Here is an 11,879-nt window from a genome sequence, read left to right as displayed (position 1 = left end):
AGCAAAGTAGGAAGAATTAACTGTCAAAAGGTCTTCAGTTGTTCAAGGTCTTGAAACCTTCCACTTGATTGTTTAAAACAAGTCTTCAAAGGAAAAACATGACAGAGATACACAGAAAAGAGATGCAGACAGGAGGCTATAGAAGGGATGGTTCTGAATAGACCTAATCTAAGCAAATAATTCTGAAAAGCACTGATCAAACAAAAATCTGAATGGGTATATAAAATTTACAAATTTCCTAACATACATTTTCCCTATTTAATTACAAAATGCTTTTATCTTTTCAAATGCCTAAAAGAGAAAAAACTAAAGAGCACCTGAAAGGATGCTCCAGGTTTCTTTTTTTTACAAAAAACAGAATGACTAGTCTGTCTTTATACCTTTGGAAATACATTAAATGGTACCCATAATTTTTATTTCGGATGTCCTCCTACAATATGAAATCCTCCCACCAATTACAATCAAAGATCAAGAAGATTTCAAACACTAAAATGAAAAAGGAATTACCCCGCAGCTCAGTTAAAATGTCTATTTTTTGCTCAAGAATAGCTTCAAGTTGGGTGGCATATGAATCTACATCATAGTCTACTTCTTCAGTCATCTCTAGGAGAGCCTTTTCATCTTCTAACCATCGAATAGATTCCTAAAAGGACAAAAATTCAACAATCAAATAAGCTTCTCTGAAGAAAGAAACCAATTTACAAATTTCAAGTATGTTAAATATAATCAAACATACTTAAGATGGTATTCTCTAAAATATTACTAAGTATATAACATCTTTATTTACAGGGCAAAATTAAGAAATATCTCCTTAAATTCTAACACAAACAGAAATACAATAAGCCAAGCAAGGTAACTTCATTTTTCTACTTTTACTGTACCCTGGGTAAGGGTTTGGGGAAGGGAATGAATCAAACACATTAAGTATCAATAAGTGAGCACGTTAATTCTCAAAACTTTAGTATAGTGGCTACCTCTAAAACTGGGGAAGAATGATATAATAAAGATACTGAACAATCTAATAAGCTATGGTAGCCTAGAACTTGCATATCATCTAGAATTTACAAATCCATTTGGGGCCTCACAGTGGGTGGCCCAAGAGTTAATTCTAAATTCTAAACACCAGCTCTTCAAAATTATTGTAACTATAGGGACCGATGGACAGCCAATTTTAGAAGAGTCAACAAACCACTAAATAGTAGCTACTTACTATTCATAAATGCTTTATTTTTTTAAAAGATTTTATTTATTTATTCATGAGAGATACACAGAGAGAGAGGCAGAGACATAGGCAGAGGAAGGAAAAGCAGGCTCCATACAGGAGTCCGATGTGGGACTCAATCCCGGAACTCTGGGATCATGTCCTAAGCCAAAAGTAGATGCTCAACACTGAGCCATCCAGGCATCCTTGCTTTAAAGGAAACCATTCTTAAGTGATTTTTAGATAATGTGGAATTTATAAGTTTCATTTTTCAGCAATGTCCTGGATCACATGGATCACTAACATGTTCAGATCATTCGGAATTAAAGAAGTTTTGGATATTAACATGGGCAACTTTCTAGCTTTCAATGCAATTTAACAGCTAATCATAACTAGACTATGTATTATCAGGCTGAATTAGCTAACTTAGCTACAGACATCTATTAGAAAACTATATACGTAATAATTAAAACAAATATACACACCATCATATTTTTCCTTTCTTTTTGCTATCCACTTAATCTTTTAAAACAAACCCCCCCCCAAAAAAATAAAAATAAAAAAATAAAACCCCATTTTGAGAAATGGCAGATCATAGTATAAAGGAACAACAAACGGAACTGTAAAAAGAATACTGAATTGAAACTGAAAAATACCCAGTTCTGTCAAAATACAAAGACCTTTTAGCCTTCATCATAAAATGGTAGAGTGGGAAATGATGGTCTTTATATGGCAGACACCTTGCTCCAAAAGGACACAGATTATTTTCTTAAATTACAAGTGTCCCCTCTTGATTTAATCTAAACACTTCGCCTCTAAATAGATTCTAATAATAAAGGTTTGACTAAACTGTAGCTGTAATAGAATGAGTGTACATTCTTTTTTCAATTTATAAAATAAACAGTTTTTTTTTTTTTGAGCCTTTTATCAAGGTGCTTAAATATCCTACACTGGAGTCATGTTAATATTTGTTTACAAATAAATATTTCTTCAACATCAGAGAAATAACACAGGTCAATAGAAAGACTGAGCTATTCACTTTTTTCTTAGAATGCATTTATAGGGATCCCTGGGGGGCGCAGCGGTTTGGTGCCTGCCTTTGGCCCAGGGCGCGATCCTGGAGATCCGGGATCGAATCCCACGTCGGGCTCCCGGTGCATGGAGCCTGCTTCTCCCTCTGCCTGTGTCTCTGCCTCTCTCTCTCTCTCTCTGTGATGACTCTCATAAATAAATAAAAATTAAAAAAAAAAAAGAATGCATTTATAGTCTCCATAATGATGTCTACCTTCACTTCAAAGGTATCACCCTCCAGGATATCGTCTTGTTAGTAAAGGGAGCAGGGGAGAAGGAGATCATACAATAAATCATACTGTGCTTTTAATAGGCTGAATGTACAATGGGATGAATATGTCAGAAGTTACTCTGATAGGCAGGGATTTAACACTCCCAACTCATCTGCCACTGTTAGTAACTGTCCCTCTCCTGAAGCAATCTTCCTCCTCTGCAAAGAAAGCTACCTCCTTAACTGTTCTGGTAATGCTTAGAAATTTTTCTTACTGCTGTCAAATAAAACTGGCCTAACACAAAGGGGTGGTAAAGGGCAGAAGTTCAATCCTTCTCTAAAAATGGACAACTAACAAAAGCAAAACAAGCAGAACAGTAGTAAATAAACTAGATCTTTTCACCATAGTGCAAAAAAACCACTGTTTGTAACCATCATTCATTCTTCTCAAAATATCCCATATACCCTACAAATACCCATACGCACAAGTATTTTTTTTAGATTAGCATAATACTCAAAGTATTATGAAAGTTCTTAATTTCCCTAAAGAAACACTCTGATGAAAGGTCCTGTGTTACTTTACCTGGAACACTGCCCTGTGGTCTTCTACAACTTGTTCTTCCATTTCTACCATTTGTGAGACCGCTTCGTGGAAAGTAAACAACTGGGGAGAAACTTCTTCTTCCTTAAGATGAACACAGTTTAAAAAATTAGGACATAAGGTTTACATTTTAAATATTACATAAAGTAGTTTTTCTAGGTCATTTATAAAAAATGTCATTTAGAAACTGAGGAAGCTTGAAAGATAAAGACTACTAAAATATAAAAGGCAAAGCCATAACTTCTTTTTATGGGTCAAAAATATTTGATGTAGCACTCAATAAGACACCCCAAATTTAAGCCTATCATAATGGGTAGTTTTCACTTAGCCCAGGCTTCACTGCAGAATAACCCTAAAAAACCAATCTCTTTTGGAATAATGCAATTTTTCAAGAATACATTTATTATTAGGCTGTAAATATGCTAAAGTATTTCCTCTGTATTTAATTTTCACTAACAATTTAAGTCATACGTACGTCTTAAATATCTTTTTCACCAGAAAAAAGATTTCAAGATAATGTGACCCTATCAAATTAGTATTCTGAAGGTCTCAACTCTTACTAAATATTAATTTCCGAATTACACCATACAATATGCTTGCCAGTTTTTACAGAAATCTTAATTGACAATTGACAACTTCACCTCATCAACAAAAAACCCACATACATAAATACAATATATTCTTAGTCTTACATCAAGTGAAAATTTTTCTAGCCTTGCTTTCTTTTTTGAGCTTCTTTCCCAACTGCAATATCTGATGATTTATATCTCTTCAAAATGTGGCTTTAGTGATGAGGTTTATTTAAAATTGTTTTATAAAATATGAGCAAAAAAAGCAGTGCTTCAAACAAAATACACAAGTCTAAATATATATACATATTTTGGTTAAACAGTCTAAGTAGACATTTGATTTCAATCAGTATACTACCAACCCTAAAAGTTTAAAATAATAAATAATAAAATAATCAAGTTGGCCAAAGAACTTTTTCTCTTCTCTTTGTGAAACAAGTATCTGTTTTCATATTAAGACATGCAGGTGGGGATCCCTGGGTGGTCCAGCGGTTTGGCATCTGCCTTTGGCCCAGGGCACGATCCTGGAGACCTGGGATCGAATCCCACGTTGGGCTCCCGGTGCATGGAGCCTGCTTCTCCCTCTGCCTGTGTCTATGCCTCTCTCTCTCTCTCTCTCTGTGTGTGTGTGACTATCATAATTAAATAAATAAAATTAAAAAAAAAAAAAAAGACATGCAGGCAGGTATTTCTCTTTCTCTCTCTTTCCCACCCTCAGATAAACACACTCAACCAACTTTACTCATTTGGTTGCCCACCTCCCTGTCAAAGGCAGGCGCTAAACCACTGCGCCACCCAGGTATCCCTTTTTGCTTTAAGATATTATGCAAGTTCCTATCACTTCTATGCAGTCTACCTAGAATACTTTTTTGTCTATACAACTATCTCTGGAATTCTAATGCTCTTTATTACCTTTTACTTTGTGTACTTCTGTTGGTTTTATCTGTAGGACATGTCTTTGATACTATCCCATTTTAATTCACCTTGTTAAGACTTAATATAATAAGAATATATACACATGTACCAGTAAACTTAACTAGATGCTAATGCTGAACCACCTCAAGATAGTTCCCTGGGAATGGAAAAATTCAAAGAAACTCACTCACTCTCAAATATGGAGACTACAAGAACTTATCATGTTATGCTTTAAGCCTCTGGATCGGTCCTAGCCAACTTCTTCAAATTAAAGTCCTACCAAGACCCAACCCAACAACAGAAGGATAAAAAAGAAAAGACCTACTATTGAGGGGGGCTATCCTGTTTTTGTTTTCCACATTCTTAAGAGACACCATATCTAGGTACACTGCATGGTCTGTTTCAAGAATATAAAAAGCTGCTAGGGCAGCCCGGGTGGCTCAGCGGTTTGGCGCCCGCCTTAGGCCCAGGGTGTGATCCTGGAGACCCAGGATCGAGTCCCACGTCGGGCTCCCTGAATGGAGCCTGCTTCTCCCTCTGCCTGTGTCTGTGCCTGTGTCTCACTCATGAATAAATATAGAAAATATTTTTAAAAAAACCAAAAAACTGTTATACTGTCCTTCAAACTTTTGGAGACAGGAGAGATAGACTAGGGCAGGATCTCATTTTCAGTTTTTCATTTCCATGGTTCAAAGCTTAGAACTCTTACTTTTAACCAGGAGCCTCAAGTTCCCTCACCTTTTAGAAAATCAGTTAAAAAGCAGAAATAATTATGGTATCTACCACACAGAGTTGTAAGGATTACATTAGGTAATAAGTAAAATGCTTAGCAAATATAAATTATGTAGTCAGCAACTAACAAATGCCATCTTTTATCATGAGAAAGTACTACTATGCGATTCTTACTGAGAAGAAAATGAGAAAACTACATAGATATTTTAAAAAATGAAGTTATATATACTTTTACATCTGACATACAGAAACAAATTTCCTCAATATGTTAAAGTAATTATGTGAAAACGTGTATTGTTGGTGCTTTTTTGGTTACTTCTTTAGACCTTGCTGTCCTTATACAATGGGTACATTAATATTTTTTGAGTAATTGGGAATTAAATTGTTAAATTATAAAATGCCCCTACCCATTTAAACACATAGAATTCAACTATATTTAACAAATGTTATTAGCATTTTGCCATGTTCGACATAGTTCGTGCATCCTTTTAATATATATGCATGTGCCCACAGTTAATTTTGTTTTTAAGCTATATGCATATTATATGCATAATTCCTAAACTTGTTTTTTTCCCTATATTACTTTTGAAACCCCCCAATTTTAATACTGATAGAAAATCTAGAAAATAGGATCAGTAAATTTTTTAAAAGGCAAACAATATCTATTTCAGGCTGGTGAGCCATATAGTTTTTGCCAATGCTTTTGTGCAAGAAAGCAGCTAGCCAATTCGTAAATGTATAAGCATGGACATAATTCAGTAAAACTTTATGTGTAAAAACAGATGGCTGGCCCATAGGCTGCAGTCTACTGACCTCTAATTAATTAATTAATTAATTAATTAAATTTCTAATTTATATAGTAGTTTTCAACTATTAAGTTCGGTGATGTATGAAATGTACTATAATCAAATAACTGTAATTATATAGTCACTCACATTTTGTTCACAAAGAAGTTTTAGATCATCTCTCTGAGGGGAACTCCCCACACCCCACTGTGCCTCTAAGTCATCAATCTGATTTGGTGGATGGTGCATAATTGGACGGACATCACCAGCAGCATTTGGATCCACAGTCAATTCTTTCACCCTATAAATACATGAGAGACACCTAAAATTAACAAGGACACAAAGGAACAAAAAACTACCACCCTATTCAATAAAAAGGCAATTCAACTGACATATTAAAATTGATGATGTCAGCTTTCCAGATCAAGTTCACCTGAAATCTGCATAAATACTCAAGGGAGATTTGGTGATTAACTTTCAGAATTTATTGAGGTAACTTTATAATTATTTCAAATATAATTATTGTTCCATAATAAATAACAATTAGCAAAGTATGTAAATTCAGTATTTCAAAGCAAAAAGTAATGGTTTTTGCAATTAAATCATATAAACAGAAGAATGCGAACTGCACTTAGATCAATAAATCGATTGTTGCCAAAATCACAGAACTTTTAATACACTTTGTAGATATTTAGTTGTTATAATGTCTATTAAAATAGCTACTTGTGAAATCATATTTCTAATATATAAAGATTGTAAGTTATAAAGTTCTATTCTTTAAAAAATGTTTATTATACTTCAATTTCCAAAGTGGGAGGGTACACATTGTAAATCAAGAAGATTCTTGTTATTTCCTTGCAGACAAGGAAATTTATAAGAACATACAGAGTAACAGTAAACTTCTCATTTTAAACAAGATAGTTTACTTTTCAACCATAAATATGCAAAGATGACATCATCCTTAAAAATGAGGGGAAAAGGAAGCCTGAATTCTAAATCAACATGTTAAAGCAAATAAATCAATAAAGTACACACAAATGATCATGCAGTACAATCATCACCTGCCAAATGAAATGAAAATGAAAAATAAAAAGGCTATTAAGCACAAAAGTATAAATGAAATATTTATATGTAACACAACTCAAAAGAAACTATGAAAATAAACATCTTATGCATATAAGGAAATAGACCTGGTAATCGAAGGAGAAAAGTCGTCATATTCATAAGAAGGAGAGAGATCAGGGCGACTGCCACTACCCTGTGAGAAGGGAATGTCTGATGGACTAATTCCAAACTCCTTTACTCTGCAGCACCAAAACAGCAACAAATTAAAAGAAAATGCTCTTGTAAAGACAGTAATGCATATTTCAAGTTTTTATTTCATATTCAGTTTAATTTGTTCAGAAAAAGGTATCAACATTGTTGTGACTTACTGTATTTAGACTATTTTAATAATAATCAATTTTTAATTTCTCTATCCTCTTTGACTCCTTACTCCACAGTCCTTCCTTTCTGGTGTGCTTTCCCCTTTTCTCATCCTCTCTGGAAGTTTAACTAGACGACTACCTATAACTGAAATGCTTCTTCTTGAACTACATGATTATTAATCAAATCTCCTTGTGTAGTCAGTATTACAAATATTTTGTTAACATTAATGAGCCCTCAATACTCTTGCAGTCTTTTAAAAGAGGAGTATTAAGTCCTAATGGCATCCGCTGTTTGAAATGAATTAACTTCTTTCCTATGCATCTAGAATAGTTTCATCCTTGATATAAAATGAGAAATCAATCACTCAAATAATTTTATGTTTGGTTCAGATGAAGAACCCTGGTTAAGAAAAATTTATTTAGCAATGGATTTTAAATTGCTTTTGTTAACGTCTCTAAAGAATTATATTTTCTCATGATATTATTTTTGCCATTTTGCAGATAAGAAATGGGTTCAGAGCAATAATGCATCTTACCCAAGGTCATTCAATGATAATGTGGCATGTATAAGTGAGATACACCTAGCTTTGAGTACAAACATTGTTACTTAAATATCCAATATACGGACCATCTGTTTTTCTCGTTACTTCTTTTAGATTTGATCTAAATGAAATTACTGTTTTGTTGGGTCATAAATAGTTATACAGATCAAACTAATAATTACATATAGATCAAACTAATATATTTCTTCTACTTACAATCTTTCTTTGATCTGTTGGTAATGTCTGTTATCACAGGTTCAATACTATATTCAGCTGCCCTTCATTGTTCAAAGTCACTTTGGAAAGCTTATTTACCATACAGAGACTGACATAATCTAAATTTCTAACAGTGACATCATTCTTTTTACTCCCAGCTCCATTTAGAATTCTTTCAGAATCTCCTAATTTAGATACCCTAGTAGCCCCTAATAGGCTAATATTTTCTCTATTCCAAGCACTCTTGTCCAACTCAAACAATAAATACTATATGCGGGAATTATATTCTCAAATGAGTTATCAAGGGAGGTTGAAAATCTTTATTCCTAGAGATTTGGAAAGAAAAGACAGAATTATTTGTCCCAGATGGTTAGTCATGTTGCAGATGAATTACAATACATGATAATACATTAAAACATTTACTTGGACCTAAATGAACTACAGGAATGGCCAGAGACAGCATTTTCACATTAGGGAGATTCCTTTGCAGTCAGAAGTCTGAAGACAAGGAGGGGCTATGTTTCTTTTAATTCTATAACATGGCAATCTTCTGCTATACTAAGCTGTTGCTCATCTCTCCCGTGAACAATTTGAAATAAGAAGCATTTTAAATTAATGACAAAAACACCACATACCAAAAGTGTTCATTATAAAAATGAGTTAAAAGTACCATAAATGTTTGCAGCTTAGAGCCCTTAATTCAAAGTTTAAAGAGACTACATTTAGAAATAAAGTTCCATTATAGTTTTAAAGAAGTTATTTTAGTATCTTTTTACAAAATGTCAAAAGGCTTATACTTTCCAATAGTTTTTACTCTCATTAAAAAAAAACCCTATCCAGTCGAAACAAATCAAATCACAAAAGAATAAAGGGCATGACCATTTATGTAAAGTTCAAACATAGCCACCTAATGTTGTTCAGAGATATAAGTCATAGGTAGTAAAACTATCTCTAAAAAGAGATGAAGAGAAAAACCAAAAAAATTATGCCACAGAAGTCAAGGTAATGTCTATCTTGGAGGAGAGATTAATGAATTTGGACATGTTATTCAGGATTTATAATCAGGAGGGAACATATAGGGAACTTTCGAGAGAGGTAGAAATGTTCTATTCCCCATCTGACAAAAGGAATTTTCACTGTATAAATACTTATTAGATGATTCAATTAAGTTTTTGGTACTTCTCTGTATTCATGTGTATTCCCTGGTTTTAAAAAAAGATAAAAATAAAATTTCCATAGTAATTAAAATATAGGACAAATATTTGTATTTAGCAAAATTAAGAGAATGTCCACAGTAAAAATGGAATACAAAGAGGAATTTGACCTCTAAATATTAAAATCACAAATGCAATATGTGATAATAGAAATTTCAAATATATAGTCAAGTTTTTTAAAAACAAGAGCAATAGGAATAATTTATGGAACAAATATAAATATGTCCATCATACTCCAAAATTCCAAGGGCATTTCATGAATATAAGGAATGATTATTTAAAGTATATAACACTTTTTGTCCTTTCATTTGTAATAACACCATTATCCATTAAAGTTTTAACACCAGTATATGAATAATAAAATATAACTCAAAGAATGCCAGAGAAATGTGCTACCATTACTTATTCAAACTCTAGATTCCCCAAATACAACACTTAATATTACCAGAAATAATTTTTAACATACAGATAAAACTACGTAAGAAATATAGACAGGTCCCCTCTAATTCAGATTCTTAATAGGAAAAATGTGCATGATTCAAATGCAGTAAAAAAATATGAACTATATCTTGGTAAAACATAAAAATGTAATCAGGTTCTAGGATAGAAAGGCCAATTCTACTAACGGCCTAAATCTCTTTCCAAATTACATATTTCTATTTATTTTTAGAACTTGATCAAATGACTCTACATACCATCTTAATGAATAACATGCAAAAAATTTTTAAAAATTGAAAGAAAAACATAATAAATTTATTCTATTAGATATTAAGTCAATCTTAATACTGTTCTACTCCCCTCAAATTTCAAACTGAATAACTACTTCACATACCTATTTGCATATCTTAATGTATTAAGAGTATTTTCACAGGATGCCATTCCTGGAGAGATTGTGGCAATCTAAAGGAGAAAAACACAAAGGTAAAGAAAATGTTATAAATGACGGACACATATATAAAAATACGGACACATATATATACCAACATATGGCTCATTAAAATCTAATCTTAAAATGGTTATTTAAAAAAATTATAAAAAATAAATAAAATAATTTATTTATGATATCCAAATTCCAAGAAAATTTGCTATACCATACCAAAAATCAGATAATAATCATAAACCACATGAAATATAAGCAACTGTCTGAAAACAGCAGAAAAAGATTTAAATCAGAAAATGGAGGTCAAAACCTAGAAGGGAATAGCACTGAGTGCTCCCATTTTGTCTTCTCCATCCAGGTTTTCTTTCTTTCTTTTCTTTTTTTTTTTTTTGCCTAAGGGCAAGCCCTGCTGCTGTCACACAGGGCAACTAAAACTTCACTAGAAAACGAATTTCACAGGGCACCTGGATGGCTCAGTTGGTTAATGCCTGCCTTTGGCTCAGGTCATGATCCCAGGGTCCTGGGATCAAGTTCTACATTGGGCTCCCAGCTCAGTGGGGAGTCGGCTTTTCCCTCTTTCTCTCTGCCTCTCTCCCCTGCTTGCTTTCTCTCTCTCTCTCTTCCTCTCTCTCACAAATAAATAAATAAAATCCTTACAAAAAAAAAAAAAAGAAAACTGGAATTTCACTGTTTAAAGGACAAAATCTGAAAAGTAGAATTAAAGCAGCTAAAAAGTGAGGTCTCCCAGAAGAGAGAGATAATCACGGAGGGAAGTAATCTTGACAACCAAAAACTCTACATATAAACTGCCCAACCTCTAGCTGACTCTTGAACCAAGCATACACAAGGCTTACGCTAAGCAATATAACTAACTCTTAAGAACTGGATAGTTTTTCCAATTTCAGTTACCGCCCAAAGCATGGCAGACCAAAGTTTGAAATAAGTTCACTTCTTGCTAAAACAACAAAAAATCAATAATCTTTAGAACATAAGAGAATCCAGAGGATCTATTTATTCATAATGAAAATCATAAACCAGTATTACCAGATATACTAGGAAACAGAAAAGTGTGAACCATATTCAAGGAAAATAAAAATCAATGAAGACCAACCTCAAGTAGACTCTCAGATGTTGGAATTAGTAGAATGCATTATAACTGCAATATAATCCTCTCTATCAGATTGGTAGGAACCACATCTTAAGTATCACTGTATCTCTCACAATAGAAGGATTTAAATGATTGTTGTTAATGTACATTAGAATCTTTCCACATATATTTTAAGTTAATTCATTATCAGGCTTAAAACAAAACAAACAAACACAAACTTACCATGCAGGTACGAGAATTTTCACCTATGAATGAATCTCTTAACACCTGAGTGAGTTTACTTGCTCTGAAAGGAGTATGAGGTTTATTTCTACCTAAGGCTCTGATGCACTCCTGAAAATTAAGAAAGTAAGTTTCACAGATTAGGCTACTAATAAAGAGTAATCTTAATTAATATACTTGAAAGG

The 11,879-nt window shown here is 33.0% G+C and overlaps 1 protein-coding gene across 10 annotated transcripts in view; it reads right to left on the bottom strand.

Moving 5' to 3' along the window:
• Positions 1-11,879, bottom strand: part of KIF2A (kinesin family member 2A) — a 76,377-nt gene that overhangs the window by 7,160 nt on the left and 57,338 nt on the right. For 6 of the 10 annotated variants that reach the window (XM_072750013.1, XM_072750003.1, XM_072750008.1 and 3 more), the window contains exons 15-20: positions 11,695-11,805; positions 10,317-10,384; positions 7,276-7,389; positions 6,236-6,386; positions 3,067-3,168; positions 508-643 (exon numbers count right to left, since the gene is read on the bottom strand). In XM_072750013.1, the coding sequence (XP_072606114.1) occupies positions 508-643; positions 3,067-3,168; positions 6,236-6,386; positions 7,276-7,389; positions 10,317-10,384; positions 11,695-11,805 (682 nt within the window). The remainder of the gene's footprint in view (positions 1-507; positions 644-3,066; positions 3,169-6,235; positions 6,387-7,275; positions 7,390-10,316; positions 10,385-11,694; positions 11,806-11,879) is intronic. The other 4 variants (XM_072750006.1, XM_072750009.1, XM_072750011.1 and 1 more) reach the window with 1 other exon arrangement.

This window comes from Vulpes vulpes, chromosome 2 (genome assembly GCF_048418805.1).
Source record: "Vulpes vulpes isolate BD-2025 chromosome 2, VulVul3, whole genome shotgun sequence".
NCBI lineage: Eukaryota > Metazoa > Chordata > Mammalia > Carnivora > Canidae > Vulpes > Vulpes vulpes.
This window is presented reverse-complemented; position numbering and strand designations above follow the sequence as displayed.